Genomic DNA, 24413 nt, shown 5'->3' with positions numbered 1-24413 from the left:
GCCCAACACCCCCCCCCCCCCGAAAAGAGGACACTGAATTCAATGAAGCCTACATCCAAGTACAACATACAATTTTTTTTAAAAAGGTAGCATCAGTAAAAGTTACTTATTTTCCCCCTAATAGTTCATGCCTAAATATAAACCTGGGGAGGGGACATACCCAGGTTTAAATTACCCTATTAAAAGAACGCTAAAACAATACAAGTTAAACTTCAAAGGGGGGAGTGTATTAAATTGTTTCTTAAGAAAAGCACCCGCAGGGTGGTGGGTTGTTGTTTTTAACACCCCCCACCCCGTTTTCTTTTTTATGTCTCTGAGGGGGGACTATACGGGGCTGTAAAGCGGTATATAAATCTAAATGCTAACGCTGACACTAATTCTGCATTTTCCAGAAAATATTACTAAGATGCTCGAAGGTCCCGGGTTAATTTTTAATTAAACGGGGAAGACAAATTGAGGCAAGCTTGGCCGGTCTGCGCCTAAACCTCAAGGCACAAACCAGGAGAGTTTCGGAGGGCAAAAATCCTAACGGGAAAAAGCGAAGCGGGGGGGGGGGGCGGGGCGCCGGTACGACTCCTTTTTGAGGGGAGGGGATTAGACGTTCTGTGGAAAAAGGAGAAAGGTTTGAAGGAGGAGAAGTCGGCCTCGGCCTCCCCGCCACCGAAGGGCAGAGCGTGAACTTCTCAAGGCCCCCCCCCCCCCCACACCGCAAAAAAACCCGCCGCGGCCTCCGCGCCATCAAAAGCAGGCCCCCCGCCCCCCAACCCTCTCAGGGCCGAGCAAAGAGGCCAAGGAGCGCTTCGCCTTCCCCACCACCTTCTCCCGCCTTTCGTCCCCTCCTTCCCGGGAGGCGGGAACTCTGGCGTCCCGCCTCCTCGGGAATCCTAAGACTTTCCAAGGACCCTGAAGTGCGGCGGAGAAACGGGGGGGAGGAGGCGGAGGGCGAAGAAGGGGAGCCGCGGCTTAGCGGGGCTGGATTTTTTTTCTTTTTTTCCCCTTTCCTCTCTCTCTCTCTCTCCCCTCTCCAACCCCAGACTTTCCCCCCCCTCGCTCAAAAAAGCACGATGCTGGTGTTTATCCTCTCCCGGGCTCGGCTCCTTTTTCTCCTCTCGCTCGACTGGCTCCAGGGCGGACAGTTCTCGCCACAGCCGAATCCCGAGAACAACCCCAATTAGATGAGGGAGCGCCCTCCTCAAAAGTTGACTAAAAAGTGAAGTCGGGGAAGGCGGCGCGGGGGGGAGGAGGAGGTGAGGAGAAAAAAACCTCGGGAATTCTGACAATAAAACCACCTCTCCTCCCCTCTCCTCCTCCTCCTCCACCGCCGCCCCCCCACCCTCCCCGAGCCAGGACTTTTGGGGCGGGGGTGCCAAGGGAGTGGGGGGGTGTTGGAAAGCTCGCCCGCTGCAAACGGAGCGGCACAAACCACCATGCAGCTGGTGTTATGGGCGGTAGGATTAAGCACGCTACTCCTGCAAGACTTCTTGAATAGAGCCGGCGCGGCGGCAGCGGCCAGAAAGCAAGGGAGGCATCTCCGACAAGGTAAGATGCTTTTGGCCACGACTTTGCGAGAGAAGTTTGCAAAGAGCAGCCGCAGCCGCCAAGAAAGGGAGCCGGCGACTTTGGCGTTACTTAGTGTGAGGTCAGGTTGTGTTTTGCCTTCCCCCCCTCCCCTTTCTCTCCCCCCCTTCCCATCTTCTAAGGCTGCCGCAGGGGAGTATTAAAAAAAGAGAGAAAGAGAGAGAGACGGCAAAAGCTCAGAAAGCGGCGTTTGAAGCCCGTTGGAGTTCTCTCTGCCGTCGCCCGGCAGCTCCGCCTTAACAAATTGTATGCTAATTTTATTCACGGTGGCTCTTTTTTCGGGCATGTCCTAGAAAGCACCGATCCAGGCGAGGAGAGTCACCCGAGTTTGTCTTCTTGCCACCCTGAAAGGGAAGAGAGAGAGAGAAACCCCAACCCACCCGTTCACCATGCATAACTGCAAGCATATCTGTTTCTCTCTCTCTCTCTCTCTCTCTCTTGACATGTTGTCCTTTTGCATTAAAAGCTAATAAGGGTTTTTTAAAAAAATTAAAAAAAAATATTGCCAAAGGGCACAGTTTAAAACTTTTCTTCGTGACAGTATTCTCTTGAGAGTATAGGCATATAAATCAAATAAATGAATCAATCAATCAATCAATCAATCAATATCAGTTAGATTTACAGCCCTTTCTAAGTGGTGTCTATATGTCAGCATATTGCCCCCAACAATTTGGGTCCTGATTTTACTGACCTAGGAAGGATGGAAGGCTGAGTCAAGTATGAGAAGCGTCTTGCAAAGCTTTTTAATTTTTAATTTATTTTTTTTTAAAACTTATTTCCTATATAATGAGACTCTGGGGTATATTAATAGTGGACGAGCATTGAATCCACACCTATAAATGCCGAAGGGGGCTGTTTTGGGGTTTGCAGGTCCTAACAGTTTCTTTTTTATGCTGCTGATTGTGTGGGTGCAGTTCGCAGTGTTTAGCTTGGTTACATAAAAGGCTAAAAAAAAATGCATTCAGCATCCTTGCCTGCCACTTTCCAAGTTTGCCAGCTTTTCACCTATGCCAGTGTTTCCCAACCTTGGCAACTTGAAGATATCTGGACTTCAATTTCCAGAATTTCACAGCCAGCATTCGCTGGCTGGGGAATTCTGGGAGTTGAAGTCCAAATATCTTCAAGTTGCCAAGGTTGGGAAACACTGTGCTATACAGACAGGTCAAGTTTGGGAATGTTGCAGAACTGAGTCGGGTGCCAAAGGAAAGTGTTTGATTTTGGACGATAAAAAGTTTTAGAAGGGCTTTTCTAATCGGTTCCAACAAGACTGTTCCTTCGTGACTGGTGAAATGAATCTCCCTGTTGGACCAGCATTGTAAAAAAAAAAAAAAGTATTGTTTCATAGTTTGCGCATGCGCGTGCACACCCACCCACCCCACCTCCCGGTATCCATTCATGGGCACCTATGTCAACTTTTCACAGCCAAACTGCTGGGGACGCTGAGAGAGTACGAGATTGTGATCCCGACCCGTGTGAATGAGCTTGGAGAACCGTTGCCTACCAAGGTGCACTTTCAGAGAAAGAAACGAAGCCTTCGTTCCAAAGCTGAGCCCTCGATCCTGGATGCTCCCTCTTCTCCCATTGACTCCTCTTCTTTCAGTACCACCCAAGTGCATTACAGACTGCAAGCCTTTGGGCAGCACTTCGTTTTCAACCTTACAGCCCATTCGGGATTTATCGCCCCTCTTTTCACGGTCAGCTTCCTTGGACAACCCGAGGTTAACCAAACAAACTTTTACACCGAGGAGGAAAGTGATATTAAGCACTGTTTCTATAAAGGACATGTCAACACGGAGCCCCAACATACAGCAGTCATCAGCCTGTGTTCTGGGATGGTAAGTGTATAAATCCTCTTGCTGAATCCAGGGTTTTGCTTACAGGATGCAAATCAACAGCTTCGTAAGAAAAGACCTCAATTCCCAGCTTTGGATCTTGCTAGGAGAGTGGGAAGCATGTTCTGTGTTTTAAAACCTCTTTTCTTTTTGTCTTCTCCATGGTTTTCTTGGTTTTTGATTGCAACAAAGCTTAAAAGCACAGCAAAACTTTCTTCAAAGTTGTGCTGATCAACACTACAACAGGGTGCCTTTCTTTTCCCAGTTCCTTGCCCCCTGCGTAGCCACTTTCTTTCTTTTAGATTATAAATAACAGGAAACTTAAGAAATCATTATTGGAGTCTATGGCAAGAGTTCAAGAATCAAAGGCTTTGCTTTTAAGGAGCTCTCAGTTTGATTGATGGGAAGGGGAGAAGCCGGGAGGAAAGTCCTAGGAGGTGCCAGCAACATGCAGAAGTCGTGAACCATTTCTATACTTTCTCTCTTAAGGGTCATCCCAGACAGGTAGTTTGGGAGCCTTCTTTTGTGCACCTGGCAACAGCTGTGTCCCTGGAGACTCTGATATTTGCCAGGGGAGTGAAAGCAAGTAGGTGGGGTTTACCTCAGGTGGCTTTTGGGAAGAAGGGGCCACTGAGTGGGTTGGTGAGGAGCATTTGAGTCTGAACCGCAAACAAGAGTGGCACTTGGAGGCCCGGGAGACATTTAAGCTTTAGGGAGGCAAACAGAAACTGCGTAATTGATTCCTTCTCCCGTACTCCCCCTAGGGACGAAAGTTTACTCCAGGCAGACTTGAGTGCCAATTCTAAAAGCCATTCGCTCCCGTTTAATGGACTGGGATTTGAAAAAAGGGCAAGGAATTGTCAGCATGGATGCGTTTTGGACTGAGAGGAGACATTCCCACCACCCTTGGAACGGTTTAGAAGTGAAGCAGTTGAGGGGGAGAGTAAAGGAGAGGCTTTCAAAGCACCAAATCAGTAATTCAATTTTACTCCCGTTCCGCTTGAAAACTTATGCTCTTAGCAGCTTGAAGTTTTGTTGTGGAGGTAGGGGGAGTCATAGTTTGGTAGCTATCTGCTCTGAGGTGAAGGGGTTGGGTTTCCACTAATAGATTTTCAAGATCTGTTCTGCAAAGACAATTGGGGTGAGGGGTGGGGGAGCTAGACTCTTCTTTCCTTCTTCGGTATTCTAAAAAAAGGATGGAAGCAGCTGAGTTTAGTTATACTTACCATCCAGGCCGAACGGTCCACTTGCCCTACATCAAACAGGAAGCCCCCATTCTCCACCATCCCCCTCCAAACCATCTTGACGTCTTCCAGTTTGTACCGTGGTGGCCACTTTCTGGGCTTGTTGTTGTTATTGTGGATGTTCTGATGTTTGGTGGGTGGGGCGGAGGAGAAGGAGGAGGGACAATCTCTCCCAAGGGAACCAGCAGAGCTGGTGGGAGTGTGTTTTTCCAGCCCTCCGGGCAAGGATTGCAAGCAGGGTTGAAGCTGAAGAGGAAAAACAGTTCACACCCACTTCCTGGCAGATAAGGAACTGCAAGATTTGGCATTTGATTTCAGGGAGGCCAGGCTCTTTAATGGAGACTTAAGGTGGAAAGAAGAGAAGGCTGTCCAGAGACAGGTCCAAAATGAATTATGGCAAGAGGAGACCTCCCCCAAACTTGGAAATAGCCCCTGGAATGTGGGGGAGGTAAGACACTGCTGTATAGCATCTGCTTTTAGTGTGTAAAGTATGGCTGGCAGTGCCCTCTTGCATTTATAAGATGTTTAGAGCAGTGTTTCTGAATTTTGCAGCAGAAAAACCCAATGCATCTTTTCAATTTTTTTATTAGAGTAGAAGGAGACTTCTCATATTTTATCAAGGAAACTCTTGGAAGAAGAGAGCTATCCATAAAGTCAGAACTAGAACTCATAGTCTCCTGGCTTCCCACCTGGTGCTTTAACCACTAGACCAAAACTCCTTTCCAAGAAATTGGATGGGCAACTAATTTGGGAGGCAGGTTGACAAAAAGGCTGGCTGACTAAACACATACTTCCTGGGAAATGTCCCTTTTGGTTGTTGGAGTTTGTTGTTGTTGTTGTTGTTGTTGTTGCGTACTGTGGCATAGTAAGGCTCCCCAAATTTAAAAAGATAAGTGCATCAATTTTCTGACTCTGTTCATCTAGTATACCAGGCCTGTCAAACTGGTAGCCCGTGGGTGGGATATGGCCTGAAAAGGCAAAAAAAAAAGTCACAATACAGCCTGTGATGTGACCAGGTTTGACTCCCCTATGGTATACTATAGGGAAGTACTGTATAGTTATGTAGAGTAAAATTTTTATTAATTTTTAATAATGACAGATACACACTACGTAAAACACAGCTGTAGTATACTATCTAAAAGTTGAAGATCTCAACTGGAAGAATGTAAATTATGCCAACCAGGGTATTGTGGGTCTACAACAACTTGCTGCACCCAACTTACTGAAGTCAATATGCCACAGATAGTTCACTATGGGATAACTCTACAGGGCCAACTCGCCGTGGGCCAACTCTCCGTAGGATATGAGTTACAATAATATCAAATAAATAGTGGAATGCAATCATTAAAGAAAGGATGCCAAACGAGGGACAAAATGAAATGTGAATGACAAAAATTACAGTAATAATGACTTCAAATAATTAAATTGAAAGGTTGAATTGTTCTGCAGTGAGTTGTCACTTGGTGACAATGATTTATCCTGCAGTGAATTAGTGAGTTGGCCATGGTGAATTGGCCGTGATGAGTTGGCCATGATTATTTGGTTGTGGTGAGTTGGCTGTAGTCAGTTGGCCATGGTGAGTTGGCTCCAGTGAATTAGCCATGGTGAGTTGGCCATGATGAGTTGGCTGCAGTATGTTGGCTGCAGTGAGTTGGCCATGGTGAGTTAGCTGCAGTGAGTTGGCTGTGGTGAGTTGACCATGGTGAATTGGCTGCAGTGAGTTCATTGTGGTGAATTGGCCGCAGTGAGTTCATTGTGGTGAATTGGTCACATTGAGTTAGCCATGGTGAATTGGCCGTGGTGAGATGGCCATGGTGAGTTGGCCATGGTGAATTGACCATGGTGATTTGGCCATGGTGAGTTGGCTGTGGTGAATTGGCTATGGTGAGTTGGCCATGGTGAGTTGGTCATGGTGAATTGGCTGCGGTGAGTTTGTTGTGGTGAATTGGCCACTTTGAGTTAGCCATGGTGAGTTGGCTGCAATGGGTAGGTCATGGTGAGTTGGCCGCGGTGAGTTGGCTGTGGTGAGTTGGCCATGGTGAGTTGGCCAATGTGACTTGGCTGTGGCTGGTTGTCCCATTCAGAGGGATTGTGGCAGTGACTGGAAGGCCTTATTTCTGGGCAAGCTGGCATTAAAAAACAGTGTGTCTCCTTCAAATTGTACTTGGTTGCTGATGACTTCACGGACAGAGCCATTGAGTTAACTTTCCAGCAGTACCAAAGTGGTTTGTCATTGCATTCTTCCAGTTGAGATCTTCAACTTCCCAGGCTAATATTATAGTTCTCTGGAAGTCTCCAGGGCAAGTACTAACCCAACCTGCACATGACCAACCATTGGTGACCAAGGTGATGAAGCACTGTGACCTGTTTTAAATAAAGGTCAACTCAGGTGGGCAGCTGAGTGTCTGTTCAAGAAACCACAGCTAGACATGTTTTCTACTTAGTTAGGCAAGTGTGAGAGCCTACCTAATAGTAGCTATCAAATTTTGTTTTCATCCAAGGGGGAAATCATTACATGTATGGAGCAATTATATCAACTTGAATGTACTTGATTTAATTTTCATGAGGAAGTAAAAGTAATTTTGTGGCTTCATCCCTTTTCTTGGAGAGGGGAGGAAGCGTAGCCTTTAACTTCGGCCCCAAAAGGGCTGACATGCAGGAAGCTTAGGAATGATAAAACATGTAAAGCAAAATGAGGGGGGGAGTTCTCAGTTCTCAGCAGAAGGTTTATAAATCTCTATTAAACTTTGGTGGCTTTTTTTTTAAGCACAGCTCCATTGAAAGTTATATGATGTGTCTCTCATTCCTTCTCAGTTAGGTACATTTAGGTCTGACGATGGAGAATACTTTGTGGAGCCGCTCATATCACCTGATCAACAAGAGTTTGAAGAAGAGCAGAAAAAGCCACATATTGTCTACCGACACAGTGTATCACCCACATTCTCACCAAGGAACAAGCAGACCTGTGACATTTCAGGTACTCCCCCTTAATATTTTCTCAGGCCTTAGGTCTGAACTGGTAAAATAGCTTTGTAACCATACGACTCTGTTCACGAGAACTACAATCCAATATGAAGAACTGATTTTATGAGATGTTTCTTTACTCTAAAAATAGTCAACCAGAAATGATTGCCAGTACTGAGTAGAGGTCTCCTGGAGGGAAGCTCAACCACTTTCATCTCTCATTATATGTGCTTACATTATTTTTATAGGTAGTCCTCAATTTACATCCACAAATGAGTCCAGCATTTATGTTGCTAAGTGAGACAGTTAAGTGAGTTTTGTCCCATTTTATTACCATTCATTATTAAATGGATCACTGTAGTTGTTAAGTTAGTAACACAGTTGTTAAGTGAATCTGGCTTCCCCGTTGACTTTGCTTATCACAAAAGATGATCACATGACCCCAGGTCACTACAGCAGTCATAAATATGAGCCAGTTGCTGATCATGTGATCATGGGGGTGTTGCAATGGTCGTAAGTGTGAAAAAGTCACTTTTTTCAGTTGTTGCAACTTCGAGTGGTCACTAAATGAATGGTTGCAAGTCAAGGACTACCTATATTTCATTATGACTGAATCTGGAAATGAGCCCTTAGTCTCCTTATATGAAAAAATATATACTGCTCAAAAAAAAATGAAGGGAACACTCAAATAACACATCCTAGATATGAATGAATGATTGAATACTTCATTCTGTACAAAGTTGAATATGCACAACAGCGTGTGAAATTGATTGTAAACCAGTGTTGCTTCCCAAGTGGATGGTTTGATTTCACAGAAGTTTGATCTACTTGGAGTTATATTATGTTGTTTAAGTGTTCCCTTTATTTTATTATTTTTTTGAGCAGTGTATATATAGAAGAATGATGGGAGATTTGCAACAGGCTTTAATTTGGAAGAGGTGCTTTGGGACAGGAGCACAACACCTGCCTGTGATTCATTGAAGGAGGCTTGGTTGTCTCGTGCCGCTTCTGGAAGTGGATATGACTCCTTTAATGAGTCACAGACTGGATGGCGTCTGCATTACTGCACCTTTTGAAGGACGTCTGTCAAATCCAGTCTGAAGGATTGAGCAGGCATAGGTATCGGAGCTGTAAAAGATAACAAATAACGCCTAATCAGCCTTTCCCAAGAAGGAGCGCTCCAGTTGCATAATGGGAAGGGATGAATAGAAGTATGAATGCAACCAGGAGCCAACGGGCAGAAATGTAACAATTTCATCCTATTAGATCATGGAAGAGCATACAGGAGAGAGAATGATACCTCTCACAAGGCTTTGATTGTTCTTTCCAAGGGTTGCTGCTGGACTATGCCATTCTGGTTTCTCTCTTCCAGCTGAATCTGCTCCCTTCTTTGAGATCAGATACAGGAGATTCAGAACAGTTGGAAAGAAACATGGAATCTGGCACAATTCATCAGCAATCCTTGGAAGATTCAAGCAACAGATCCCAGACCTCAACAAAGCAAAGGTAGTTGGAAGGATCCCGGCAAACTGTTTGGACATTTTTCTTCTCTTTCTTCTCCCCCCTCCCCACCTTCAAGTCTTTCCTTGTCACTTTGAGAAGAGAGAGAGAGAGGAAGATTAGGGCCATATTTCTTTCTTTTTTAATAACATTTTTTAATTTACAATACATTTTAAAAAACAAACAAACAAACAAAAACAAAAATACATGGACAGATGTGATATTTCAGTTTACATATTTTTATCAACTTATTTCTATTTCTAGTTATAGGTTCTTTATCTATATATGTATCTCCACTTTTTCTATGGTATTAATTACATTTTTCTTCTTTAATAATATGAAAATCTATACTTTTCTAATTTGTCGCTATATTATAATCCCAACATTCCTCCCAAACTCCCACCGGTGTCATAATTTGTCCCAGATTTCAAAATATTCTGATTCGTTTTTGTCTTCTAGCTCCATTGTAAGTCCGCACATTTCCGCACAAGATAATGTTTTGCATGATGTCTCTTCTTCTGTGGGGATTTCATTGTTTTTCCATTTTTGTGCGAAGGCTATTCTAGTGGCAGTATGTGTAACATCAGATCTATTGTTCCTTTCTCATATTTATCCATAGTTATGCCTAATAAGAAGAGTTCGGGTTTTAATTTAATTAGCATTTCTTCTAGCCAATGAGTGGTTCAGGGTGGGGAATTTTGTAGTGGGTGGGACATTTTATTCTATTTTTTATTCTATTTTTTATTCTATTTTTAAATTTACCTATTCTGATTTTATGTATGGTGGGACTGGTCTCTGGATGTCACACGACTTTCGTTGCCAATGACAATTCGTTGCTTGACAATGACAATAAATTTATTATTATTAGTAGTAGTAGTAGTAGTATTATTATTATTATTATTTTATTTTATTCCAAAATTCAGGTGCTTTTGAGCATTCCCACCACATGTGATAATATGTCCCTTTTTCTTTCTTTCTTTCTTTCTTTCTTTCTTTCTTTCTTTCTTTCTTTCTTTCTTTCTTTCTTTCTTTCTTTCTTTCTTATGCAATTGCTTGATTTCCTCTACCTGATAGAATATTTACTTGGAGTACATCAAAAGAACCAGGTTTCATTATTCAGTTTCTCAGTCATCATCAGAGCAGAGACCGCTGTGCTGTTAACTGCTGGCCTTAAAAGATATCTGGGAGGCACAATACATACAGACCATGAGATCCTCTTCTTTGACCTTTCTGTCAGAGAGTGGCTTGCTCCAAAAGCACGGGGCAGTGGGGAGGAGCAGTGGCTTTTGTCAGCTTCATCACTGTGACTTGCTTGCTGATGTCCTTTTGTGTAGAGTGACTTCATCAGTCACAGATGCTAGCCAACCCGAGACAAAGAAATAACCCCATTGTCACTTGGAAGCTTCCAGGAAGACACTTCGTGTTTACAGCTGCCCCTGAACAAGTTATGTTTTGCACATGGCTTCTTATCAGCAAAGGTTGATTAATTAGCAGTGTTCCAATATGTCGGGGGCTGCCACAAAGAAGAGGTAGTCAAACTCTTCTCCAAAGCACCCGAGGATAGAACAAGAAGCAATGGGTGGAAACTAATCAAGGAGAGAAGCAACCTAGAACTATAGAGAAATTTCCTGACAGCTAGGACAATTGGTCAGTGGAACAGCTTGCCTCCAGAAGTTGTGAATGTTCCAAAACTGGAAGTTTTTAAGAAGATGTTGGATAACTATTTGTTTGAAGTGGTACAGGGTTTCCTGTCTAAGCAGGGGGTTGGACTAGAAGATCTCCAAGATCCCTTCCAACTCTGCTATTCTATTATTCTAACTAAAGAAGAACATTGCAAATGCAGAAATACTTTAAAGAATTATTCATAATAGTTCAGCTAAAATCCTTTGGCCAGGAGTTGAATGTAGTTTGGTGAGAAATAAAAGGTTTCTCAGATACTATTAGCTTTTAAATATTTCCTAAATGTAAAAATAATTTATGTGGTCATTTCCTTATAATTTATTTAGGGGTCTTGCAAGGAAGATATTACACTAATTCTCTGGAATGTAGAATAGAATAGAATAACAGCTGATGGGAAACCTGCCTCATAGGAGGGAGGGAAATATTCTAGAATTAGATACTAATTTCCCATCACATTTAAGAGCAGGAAAATTGAATAGATGCTTATTTCAGCAGATGGGAAACTATCCAACAATTTCTCAAGGGCAGAACTGCACTAAGTGATACTATTACTGGAGAGGCTCCCACCTTATGTCTTTCCTTGTGCTTTAATTGAAGTGTGGCTAGCTTGGCAGACTACAGACCACTGGAAGATCAACTGTATGGTGCCAAGAAGGACATTCATATTTTTTGTCCGGGTTGTAATTGAATAAGTTCAAAAATACCACGCATTACCAACCAGGATCTCTCTCTACGCTCTTCACTATTGAAATAATTGCTAAAGCAAAACTCTTTCCTCAAACAGAGTTGGTAGAGAAAATGCAGCCCACACCTAAAACTGTCTAGGGAGAAATTGGATATGTACAAATCTATTTGCATGTACATCTACAGTACACTTACATACAAACATACATATATGGTACATACACATTTTGTTTATTTGTTTATTAATTTTCTATACTGCCCATCTCACCTAAGTGACTTAAGTGGTTTATTTCAACATAATAAAACAATATAAACACATTAATAAAAATACAGATTAAACCGAGTTAAGAACAAAGTTATAAGGTAAAAGTGTAATTGAAAGATTTAAAAAATCCAAAAGCTAAAAATTGACAAACGGCTGCCAGCCACCCCAAAGATTACATCTTATTTTTAGATATCTACACTAATTGGCAGAGCCCGGTCTTTATATTTTTCTGGAAAATTAGAAGGGTGGGGGCTCACCTCATCCCCAGAGGATATATCCATCTCCTACCAGTAGTTGGAAAGGACTGGACTAAAAGCACAAGAGCAGACACTAAACACCATGTCAATAGTAGCAAGGATCTAGCAACTGATGCAGATTATGTAGATCATCAAAAAAAAAGAATATGAGAAGCTGGAAAAGTACCAGGGCCTCAAAGATGAAAATGATTATTTAATTTAATTCTATTTTTACCATTAGTGTTTCTTCTAGCCATTTTTTATTCTATTCCAAAATTCAGGTGCTTTTGAGCATTCCCACCACATGTAATAATATGTCCCTTCTTTCTTTCTTTCTTTCTTTCTTTCTTTCTTTCTTTCTTTCTTTCTTTCTTTCTTATGCAATTGCTTGATTTCCTCTACCTGATAGAATATTTCAAGAAAAAAGAATATAAGAAGCTGGAAAAGTACCAGGGCCTCAAAGATGAAAATGAAAGTCAAAGGGGTTCCAATAGTGGTAGAAACTCTTAGGGCTGGGAATCCTAAACTGGAAAAGAGCAGGGGTGAAATGCTTCTGGTTCACTTGTGCCTGTTGGTCATTGGAGAGCTGGTCGTGAAGGGAGCATGCCCAGATGCCACCATTTGGGTTCTTTTACCCTCTGCACATGCACAAAGCATTCTGCATGCACAGATGGTAAAAGAACCCAAATGGCAGTGCCCGGGTGGGTGGGTGGGTGGGTGGGTGGGTGGAGCCTCTGATTAAAGTAGTACCTGACGGGACAGTGAGAAATGTACTGCAGTTCTGTGCAGAGGAGGGAATGTTCAGACCAAACTTTTCTTCTTGCGCAGGTCATTGAAAATTAATGGGCATAGGAAAGTTTATTTAAGTTGATTTAGAGAAAGCATATAATAAAGTGAATAGCCTTGAATTATGGAATGTTTTCTGCAAATGTGGAATTAATGGTTCTTTGCGGAATGTAAGTTGGGCACAGAGGAAGTAAATAGAACCTTGAATGGCTTGACGCTAAGGATACTGTTAATTGTTTAAAACATTTATGGGTGAGTATATAGAAATTCTAAGATGTGCCTATGCTAGTAGAAAGATGGTGGATGTGGTGTGGCCTATTGTGAAAAAATGAATATTTCTCAAAAGGAGCTGAATGGCTACATATAGTATAACAACATGCTTTGGCTCACTGTGTTATGTGTCATAGTTGAGAATGCCAGGAGGAATATAAAAGTGAACTGGAATGCAGTTGGAATGGGCGAGAGACAGGAATAAATGGACCAGTAGTGGGTTATAAATCCTGGCTTCTATGCACAGAAATGGGTGGGTGGAACCTCCCGCTGCCGCTGCTACCAGTTCACCGAACCGAAGCAACCTCACTGCTGGAATGGAGGCTGAATGAATGTAGATTGATTACACAAATGAGAAACCAGCCCAAATGAAGAACATTGTGGTGGCTTGATCAAACAGAATGAATGAAGACCAGAAGACAAAGAAACAATGAATGGATGGAGAGGAAGGGACAGACTGGAAATTTAGGGCTATATGAAGCTGAGATCCTCAGAAAGGAAGGTGAAAAGTTTAAAGGTGATAAATGAACAGGTGTGTGCACAGGTGGATTGTAAGGAGAGGTATAGCGAAGTGCTTCAGCTATATTCCTTTTCTTTTGCTTATCTCTTGCCTTTAATTCCCTGGTTCCCAGTGTGGGGTCCACGCCCCACAGGAGGGCAATTTCATTTTTAATGGGGCAATTGGAACCTTGTTTAAATCTAGTTAATGGTCTTTTAGGCTTCCTCTGCGTGAGTAGTTCACTTTTTGAATAATAAGAATTATAAGTCATGGGGGCAGAGGCCTTAGGATTTTAGAGATGCTTAGGTAGGGGCATGGCCAAAAAAAGGTTGGGAACCACTGCTTTAATTTATTTTCTATTCCTCATTCCTTTACTTCATTCCTAAATACAGATAGACCTCAACTTAACATAGAAACATAGAAGATTGACGGCAGAAAAAGACCTCATGGTCCATCTAGTCTGCCCTTATACTATATATTAGTGATAGGATATTAGTGATAGGAAGAAGAAAAACTGCAGCATCACAAAGCTTAGTACCGGGAATAATATATGCATTGATGGGAATAAGGAGATCGCTGACCATTTCAATAGCTACTTCTGTTCAGTTTTCTCAAAAGACACCTTACAAAATAATACTATAGAGGGATATAGCATTGCTTCCAGCTGTACGGATTCAGCTCCAGTGATCTTAGAAGCCGATGTCTTAGAAGAACTTGAAAGATTAAAGATAAATAAGGCAATGGGTCCAGATGGCATCCACCCCAGAGTTCTTAAAGAACTCAGATCTGTCATTGCTACCCCCCTGACTGATTTGTTTAACCAATCCCTGTTAACAGGAGATGTTCCTGAGGATTGGAGAATGGCCAGTGTTGTGCCTATCCACAAGAAGGGCAGTAGAGAAGAAGCTGGTAACTACAGGCCAGTTAGCTTGACATCAGTTGTAGTTAAAATGATGGAGACGCTACTCAAAAAGAGGATAAATCAGCATCTAAAAACCAATAACTTATTGGACCCAAATCAGCATGGCTTTACTGAAGGCAAATCGTGTCAGACTAATCTCATTGAGTTCTTTGACTATGTCACAAAGGTGTTGGATCAAGGTGGTGCTGTGGATATTGCCTATCTGGACTTCAGCAAAGCCTTTGATACGGTTCCACATAAAGAGCTGATAGATAAATTAGTGAAGATTGGAATTAATCCCTGGATAGTTCAGTGGATTTCAAGCTGGCTGAAGCATAGACATCAGAGAGTTATTGTTAATGGCGAGTATTCTGAGCAGAGACAGGTTACAAGCGGTGTGCCACAAGGGTCTGTTCTGGGTCCTATTCTTTTTAATATGTTTGTGAGTGACATAGGAGAAGGTTTGGTAGGGAAGGTTTGCCTATTTGCTGATGACTCTAAAGTGTGCAATAGGGTTGATATTCCTGGAGGGGTCTGTAATATGGCAAATGATTTAGCGTTACTAGATAAATGGTCAAAGCAATGGAAACTGCAGTTTAATGTTTCCAAATGTAAAATAATGCACTTGGGGAAAAGGAATCCTAAATCTGAGTATTGCATTGGCAGTTCTGTGATAGCAAAAACTTCAGAAGAGAATGATTTAGGGGTAGTGATTTCTGACAGTCTCAAAATGGGTGAGCAGTGTGGTCGGGCGGTAGGAAAGGCAAGCAGGATGCTTGGCTGCATAGCTAGAGGTATAACAAGCAGGAAGAGGGAGATTGTGATCCCCTTATATAGAGCGCTGGTGAGACCACATTTGGAGTACTGTGTTCAGTTCTGGAGACCTCACCTACAAAAAGATATTGACAAAATTGAACGGGTCCAAAGACGGGCTACAAGAATGGTGGAAGGTCTTAAGTATAAAACGTATCAGGAAAGACTTAATGAACTCAATCTGTATAGTCTGGAAGACAGAAGGAAAAGGGGGGACATGATCGAAACATTTAAATATGTTAAAGGGTTAAATAGGGTTCAGGAGGGAAGTGTTTTTAACAGGAAAGTGAACACAAGAACAAGGGGACACAATCTGAAGTTAGTTGGGGGAAAGATCAAAGGCAACATGAGAAAATATTATTTTACTGAAAGAGTAGTAGATCCTTGGAACAAACTTCCAGCAGACGTGGTTGGTAAATCCACAGTAACCGAATTTAAACATGCCTGGGATAAACATAGATCCATTGTAAGATAAAATACAGGAAATAGTAAAAGGGCAGACTAGATGGACCATGGGGTCTTTTTCTGCCGTCAGTCTTCTATGTTTCTATGTTTCTATTTCCTGTATTTTATCTTAGGATGTATATATGTTTATCCCAGGCATGTTTAAATTCAGTTACTGTGGATTTACCGACCATGTCTGCTGGAAGTTTGTTCCAATCACGTCTGCTGGACGTTTGTTCCAAGCATCTACTACTTTTTCAGTAAAATAATATTTTCACATGTTGATCTTCCCCCCAACTAATCTCTGATTGTGCCCCCTTATTCTTGTGTTCACTTTCCTATTAAAAACACTTCCCTCCTGAACCTTATTTAACCCTTTAACATATTTAACTTGATACACTAACTGAGCCCAAAATTTCTGCTTCTAAGTGAGATAGTTGTTCAGTCAGTTTTGTCCCATTTTACAACCTTTTTTTTTTTTGCCAGAGTGGTTAAGGGTTTTGCAGTAGCTGTTCAATTAATAACAAGGTTGTTAAGTGAATCTGGTTTCCCCATTGACTTTGCTTCTCAGAAGGTCACAAAAGGCGATCACATGACCCCGGAGCAGTGCAATTGTCATAAACAGGAACCTGTTGCCGAGTGTCGGAATTTCGATCGCCTGACCATGGGCTTGCTGCAATGGTCGTAAGTGTGAAAAACGGTCGAAATCGAAGAAATAAATAAATAAGTCACTTTTTTTCAGTGCCGTGGAAACTTCAAACGGTCACTAAATGAACTGTTGTAAGTTGAGGACTACTTGTATTGGTTAACCCAAGAGAGAAACATTCAGTTCAAGACAGATCTAGAGTGTATTGTATGCAGATTCCAAAGTCAGATCAGGTATGGGGAAACTGAAAGATAATAACTTTTAAAATGGAAGGGAACATAATGTATATCGATCTGCGTTTCTTTTAAGCTAAGAAAGAAAATCTTACCTGATGAATTTCCTATGACTCGTAGATAACTTTTGGCGCTATTTCGAAGTCACATTCCCACCCATTAGAGCAGAGACTCACTCCTTCTTTCCTTCCTTCCTTCCTTCCTTCCTTCCTTCCTCCCTCCCTCCCTCCCTCCCTCCCCATTTTCCTCTTGCCTCCCATTTGGCTTAATAGAACACTTCCTGTATCCAGGTCAAGTCCTTAGAGAGTGTAGGTGTGTCACACAGCTATGACGGGGAGGGGGGGATAATGGGTAAAAGGAGCATAGAACAGATGGGAAAAACACACGGTGTGCTTTGCCTCAGGATGTGAGTGATCTGTTGCTTTCAGTTTGATATTAATCAAAGGGATGTGCGTGTCTCAATTATGCATCAGAGTACTATAGCCTGGTGTGGGATCTTCATATGGTCACAGGGCTTTCCGTTGATTGCAGGATTTCACCCTGACAAGATTAAATAGCATATACAGTGGTACCTCTACTTAAGAACTTAATTCGTTCCATGACCAGGTTCAAAGCTAGGAATTTGGGTGTGAGGAGGAGGAAGAAGAGGAGGAGGACTGTCGCTGCCCCAAGCGAAGGGAGCATTTCTTTTCTCTGGGCGCTGGCAGAGATTTATTCTCTCTCCAAGTGCCCAGAGAAAGGAAAATGCTTTGTTTGCTCTGGACTGCCTCCTTAAGCACCACCAAAAGGCTCCTCTGGCAGCCCAGAAAAGCCCAAGATGGCCGAGATTAAAGGGAGAATGGCAGGAAACTGGCCGGGCCTTCATGCCGCTCACAAATTTCCTGGGAATTTTTTCCGGGCTTGGGTTCTTAAGTAGAAAATGGTTCTTAAGAGTCAAAAAAAATCTTGAACACCCAGTTCTTATCTAGAAAAGTTCTTAAGTAGAGGCGTTCTTAGGTAGAGGTACTACTGTATATAAGACAATGCAACTTATAAGTGCAGGGGGATTTGCCTTCAGTTGAAATGACAGTTAATTTTAGCCTTAATTATCCCACACAGCTTTCTGATCATAGCCAAGTTCAGACAGTTTCCTTTGCCACCCCAATCTGGAGAAATTGGGCATTGCCAAACATAGCTGTTGCCAAACATAGCTTTTGTGATTGAACTACTGTTGTTAAGTATGCACATAGTAGATCTTGGAATTTAAATCTTGTTTTGACCGTCATAGATCAATCAGAATTGCTAACTACTGAAGATGCAGTTGATGTTTCTGTTCTTTTTAAGTTCACTGTGCCTGCAGCCTTGGAGCTTGTCAACAATAAATATTGCACACTGGTAATTCTGATGTGTTAAGATCTGGTTGCAACAGCACAGAACTGAATGTAGCTACCAGTGGAGCCTTCTAGTCATAAGCTCAAATCTGTGCCAATTGTAATTCTTTATGCCAGCATCCCTGTTGAGTGGGTCTTTCAGATCTGAGCTTCAAATAACTCTGATCTAAACATTTCCAGTTATTGTAGGGAGGGGAAGTGAAGGGGACAACTAGGAGAAGGAGGGGATTGGGAACTTAAAAATAACTCTAATAATGAAAGGAAATTTCTCATAGCAGATTTTAGGAGCTGAGTCTTTCCTGAGTTGTTGAGGTAGGATACTGAGAAAGGAATTAAGATTTGCTTAGCGATAAAGAAAGTGGGACTAGTTAAAAGGTCAAGAATTAAGTTTTTATTGCTAGAGATAGAGTGATATCAAGTCATAGCACTATGAAACACAGGATGTTCATTTCATATCCTCTTATAGTCTAGTTCAATAGTTCCTCACATATTTTTCCTACAGGATATACCAGAAGATAACTTCAATCAATCACGCTTAAAGGAAACTCTTTGAATTCACGGGTCAGGTTATCATAGATAACAGATTCCATTGAATTCCGTGGTTTTACTCTAAACCTGATTTCTCCATGGAGCTTTTTCATTATTTGCAAAATTAGTACTAATGGAATTTATTTGTTTTTTTATCTGTCAAGTTGGCCTGTAGAGTCTTCGGAGAGGGGCGGCATACAAATCTAAGTAATAAATAAATAATAAATAAATATATCTGGCTTTCTGGGTTCTGTGGTCATGATTCTACTGCTTCTCAGAATAACAAGACCTCCAAATGTGTTAGTACTGAGTTAGATTTATGACCATCACATCTTACAACCACACACTGTTGTATGTCGAAGACTATCTTCACCAGTTTGGGGACTTAGCTTCTGCATGCTGTGGTTGTATAGAGAATGATGTGGGCAACATTCATAGATTATAAATGTATCAGAACATTGGAATGTTGTTGATTGAGTCCACACATCTTAAATATATCACCTCTCTAGAAGGTCAGGTGGCTAGAATCAAGCATGTTAAAACATGGTTTGTTTGGTTGTGGCTTATGTTGGCATGTTTACTTGTGGCTTGTAGTATAATATGTCCCAGTCATCAGAGAAGGGCTCATATAGGTGTTCATCTTTGTTTCTGTAGAATCTTAGTTATCTGCTGCACTTGTTTCAGTAGCACGAAAGCACTTCCAAGTTGAAAGGATTAACCAATGACATCACCCGAGCCCAGGGGACACCCGGTTGGAGCTCCTTTCATGTCCCTGGCTAGAGCTGGAGCAAAGGACGGTAGCTCATCCCACTCCATGTCAGCACTCAGGGTCTTGAACATGGGCTTGCTAACCTCCAATCCAGCCTCCTAATCATGAGAGCCATTGTGCTCCTAAATACTGTATTTGTTTTTGGTTATGCATCACTTCCTTTTCCTGAGACATGATCATATCCTTGAGCTTTTGTGGGGGAAATATTCAGGAATGCTCCACATCCTGTAACTTCTAAGAGCCCCGGTGGTGCAGTGGTTAAAGTGCAATATTGCAAGCTACTTCTGCTGATCACAGGCTGGCAGCAGTTTTGGCAGATCGAATCTCAGTAGGCTCAAGGTTGACTCCTCAACCTTCCATTGTTCGGAGGTCAATAAAATGAGGACCCAGATTGTTGGGGCAATATGCTTACTCTCTGTAAACCCACTTAGAGAGGGCTATAAAGCACTGTGAAGCAGTATACAGTATAAGTCTAAATGCTAAGTGCTAATGTGTACAACAACAGGGCTTTGCATTGTGAAACAGCTGGATACAAAAATGGCAAAATCATGTTTATATTGTTTTTAATTAAATATACTTAGATTTAAGGATGATCTGATATATGCAGATACACTGGGGCTACATTTTCCAAACCGAATTCCAATCTGGCTTTCTACATTATCTAGTAAGCCAATCCTAGGAGTTAAATGAAGAAGGTCTCAAAGAAGAAGTATTTCTAGTAGAAGTTGAAAAAATGAATAAGCAAGAGAGGTGTTGTCACACCTTTTTTTTCTGCTTCATAATATTTTATAGTTCTATTATCAGTAAATTTATGCACACAGACTGTTGGTAAGAACAATTATGAGCCGGGGTGGCACAGCAGGTAGAGTGCTGTACTGCAGGCCACTGAAGCTGACTGTAGATCTGAAGGTCAGCGGTTCAAATCTCATCACCGGCTCAAGGTTGACTCAGCCTTCCATCCTTCCGAGGTGGGTAAAATGAGGACCCGGATTGTGGGGGCAATAGCATAGCTCTGTTAAAAAGTGCTATTGCTAACATGTTGTAAGCTGCCCTGAGTCTAAGGAGAAGGGGGACATAAAAATTGATTGATTGATTGATTGATTGATTGATTGAATGAATGAATGAATAAATTGGGGGATAATAAATTGTACAGCGGGATGATAGAATTACAGATTCTGCCTCAATTTACAACAGTTCATTTACAGATTGTTTGAAGTTACAACGGCAGTGAAAAAAAGTGACTTAAGGGCATTGTTCACACTTGTGACTCCTTCAGCATCCCCATGATCACATGATCAAAATTCAGAGGCTTTTGCAACTGGTACATATTTATGACAGTTGCAGTTTTCAGGGTTCATACCAGGGGTGAAATGCTCCTGGTTTGCTCGTGCCTGTCGGTCGTCGGAGAGCCGATCATGAAGGCAGTGGGAGGCTCTGCCCAGATGCCACCATTGGGGCCCTTTTACCTTCTGCGTATGCACAGAACACTTTGTGCATGCACAGAGGGTAAAAGAACCCAAATGGCGGTGTCTGGGTGAGTGGACGGAGCCTCACGCTACCTTCGTGACCGGCTCTCCGACGACTGACAGGCACGAGCGAACCCGGAGCATTTCACCCCTGGGTCACACGATAATGTTTTGCGACCGTCTGTCAAAAGTCAGTAAGGAAGTCAGATCACTTAATAGTGGTGTTGTTAACTTAATGGCTGCTGTGATTCACTTAATAACTGGGACAAGGTTGTAAAAGGTTGACATGGCTCAGGGCCAGAGTATCTTCGAGACCACCTTCTACCACATACTTCCCATCAACCGGTAAGATTTCTTCTTCTTCTTCGGGTCCCGACAGCTAAACAATGTCGGCTGGCAGGTCCGCTGGGGAGAGCCTTCTCTGTGGTTGCCCCAGCACTCTGGAATCAGCTGCCTCCTGAGTTCTGCACTACCCCCATTTTAATTGCCTTCTGGAAAGGCGTAAAGACCTGGCTTTTCCAACAGGCCTGGGGCCATTGACCTCGGGGGGGGGGGGGATGACTAGTGAGGTCGGCCCATAAATGTATAGATGGCTGCAATTATTTTAAATTGAAATGTTTTTCCACTGATTCATGTTCTTTTTTGTTGTGAGCCTCCCTGAGTCCCTAGGGAGTTGGGTTGCATAGAAATATACATACATACATACATACATACATACATACATACATACATACATACATACATACATACACACACACACACACACACACACACACACACACACACACACATGTACATACATACATAAATACATAAAATGGGGCAAAATTCTCTTAACAACTGACTCATTTAATTCTGGGCTCAGTTGTGTCTGTATACCAGTAAATGATTGAATTTTACTTTTATTCCTGTAAAACTAGGAATTGAATCCTTTATACAACAACTTAGGAGTAAGTAGCATTGTACATAGCGAGGCTTATCTCCAACTGAGCATGGATTGGCTCACACAATTGCAGTTTCCTTCAATTTTCTACTGCTAGATTTATTGCATTTTATTTTCTCCCTACCTGTGGTCCAGTACACAATCTTTCTTTCCTTCTCCCTATGAGAAGGTGTCCTTTTTAACGAGCTGTTCCTGGTCCTTTCTTCTTCAGCTTCCTGAATGATTTTCAACTTGGGGTTTGCCCTTTCCTTGCTTGGCTTCCTTTGTTTTGTTCTTGGTTTCACCTTCATATTTTTCAAACCTGTGTCATACAAATGGCCTCCCTTTCCCTCTGCATAATAACGTTTTCCTTTTGACCTTTCTCTGGTCTTCCGAGGCGGTTAGGGAGAGCCACGTCTGCTTTGGTCTCTGCAGAGGCTGATAAGGTGATTTCTCATAAGGTTGAAAGCTGAGCCCCTGTATGCTTGGTGTGGCTGCTTGCACGCCTCGGTCCTTTGCAGAGGCCAGGGATTCCTGATCGAGGTGAAATGTTCACCCGAGGCCCCGAGCTCTAGTGACCCCGTATTACTCATCTCATTTGTGAGTAGGAAAGCGATCAGATTTCCCTTTTCTTGAGAAGAGCCAAAAGGGGATTACTGGTTCCTGCAGTGGTAGCGGGAGTTGTTCTTAGCATGGGGCCAGTTTCTGAGACCCCACAGGGGACCTGACGCCAACATCTTTCTTCCCCTTTCAACAGTAACTGGTCAGGTGGGTGAAGTGTGGGTGACGGAAGTGTTAAAGGCTTTTGTCTGAGGTCCTTTGTGCCCTCGCTTCAATGCACACCACAACTCTTTGAAGCTTAAACGCATGAAGAAATCACCTCGTACTTGATCTCCCTCCCTCCCTCTCTCTCCTAAAGATGTGAAATATAAATCTTATATACTTGCGTCAGACGTGGTTTGACTATTTTAGATCTATATACACACAGAGAGTCTGACAGCTCACTTATGCACATTGCTTTCCTTCTAAAAGGTAAACAGCATGCAGGATTGTGATAAACAATACAGAAGCAAAGCTAAATTGAATGTCAAACCAAGGGGAAGGTAGGGTAGGCAATCTTTTATAGACAGGAATTTTACAATTCTTGTGCGCAGTCCCTGAACTCAAGCCAACCATTACTCTTTCCTTACTCCTTGCCATAGATTGTGTCTCCTATGTACTTAGAAGTCTATCTCCCCACCCCACCCGCTTCATACCATAGTAGTAGTAAGCCTGTTGTCTAGTTGACAATTGTTGGGGAAAGCATCCATTTGCACAATTGCTAGCCTGTTTACATTTCACTTTCACAACTCATTGCAGCCTTTAAATGGAATCGAGAATTTAAATGCTTCCCTGTACATTTTTTATGATCCACTTGTTCGCTTGCAATTTCCCAACATAGCTTCCAGATCTTTGTTAAATCAACAAACAAAGGAATAACAGTGTATGAAAATTGTGAGGGAGAGGATACTGCATACGGCCAATTTATTTCATTTGTGCTTGAGTGTGAAATGGCAGCTTCGTGTCACTTCTAAACTAGTGGGGCTTTTTTTTTTCTTCCTCATCTCCTGTTGACCAACTGGACTAGAAGATAAGCAGCAATTGCAAGATTAACAGAAATGGAGAATATTGTGGAGGGATTTCAAATTGCTTTTTGAGAGGTTGAAGTGTATGGAAGTTTCTGCAGGAATAATATTGAGAGCTGCTCCCAGCTTTGCTTTCATGTGGGAATGAATAGTCTTTGGTTCTCATGCTTAGCTGTGCATTAATCAATAGAAATGGGAGTCTGCAAGTGACCCCATTAAGTCTGGGTTGAAATACATTAGCAGAATGAGCAAAAGTCGAATTTCTGTAGCCTGCATTACATTATTGTATTATCTACCTGGAGTTTTGGGAAGGGCTGGAGGCAAGGTGAGGTAATGGCAATATGGAATAAGTTTCCACTATCTTTAATGTTAGCAGCTTTCATTAGCTGTAATCAAAAGGACCTTTGAAATAATGAAAACTATCTATAATGGAAGCATTTGGAGATAAGCTGAAATGAATAGACAGCTTTGTTGGTATGGATGTTTCAGGACTAGTTCTACCAGAAGTGAAGTGAGAGTTGGATTTCATGGTGGCATAAGCTCTCAGTCAATCAATAACATAATGTGGAATGGAGTCTGTAAAGAAAGAGGAACTCATATCACCTGTTTTCTTTATATATTCTTTTCACAACATTTTGATTATATGGATGTGATGATTCTGGACAATTTGTGTCAAGATTAAATTGGCACATGCTTAACTTGGTTAATAATAAGCATATGCTATCGTTTATACATCACAGACTTAAAAACAAAATTACAAAGATACAGGTAGTCTTTGATTTACAACTACAGTGGTACCTCTATCTAAGAACGCATTACTTAAGAACTTTTCTAGATAAGAACCGGGTGTTCAAGATTTTTTTTCTTCTTCTTAAGAACCATTTTAAGAACCCGAGCCTGGAAAAATTTCCCAGGAAATTTGAGAGTGGCACGAAGGCCGGCCAGTTTCCTGCCATCCTCCCTGGGTTTCTCTCTCTGGCACAGTGTATGGGAGGCAGCCTCGCGCCGGGTGTATGGGAGGCGCATGCTCCTCCTCGCCGCCTCAGAGTCCCTCTTTTTTATTTATTTATTAAAGTTTTGGATTTTTTTGATTCCCCTCCCCTCACCTTCTTCCTTCGGCAGTGACTGTCCTCCTCCTCTTCTTCTTCCTCTTCCTCC

General features: G+C 42.2%; 1 protein-coding gene across 2 annotated transcripts in view; it reads left to right on the top strand.

The window, feature by feature from the left end:
- The first annotated feature begins 915 nt into the window (after positions 1–915).
- The window catches only part of ADAMTS9 (ADAM metallopeptidase with thrombospondin type 1 motif 9), a 202042-nt gene continuing 178544 nt past the window's right edge, over positions 916–24413 (top strand). For both annotated transcript variants that reach the window (XM_070738165.1, XM_070738164.1), the window contains exons 1-3: positions 916–1539; positions 3001–3413; positions 7469–7631. In XM_070738165.1, coding sequence (XP_070594266.1) covers positions 1428–1539; positions 3001–3413; positions 7469–7631 — 688 coding nt within the window. In that variant the 5' untranslated portion in view covers positions 916–1427. The remainder of the gene's footprint in view (positions 1540–3000; positions 3414–7468; positions 7632–24413) is intronic.

This window comes from Erythrolamprus reginae, chromosome 2, assembly GCF_031021105.1.
Source record: "Erythrolamprus reginae isolate rEryReg1 chromosome 2, rEryReg1.hap1, whole genome shotgun sequence".
Taxonomy (NCBI): domain Eukaryota; kingdom Metazoa; phylum Chordata; class Lepidosauria; order Squamata; family Dipsadidae; genus Erythrolamprus; species Erythrolamprus reginae.
This window is presented reverse-complemented; position numbering and strand designations above follow the sequence as displayed.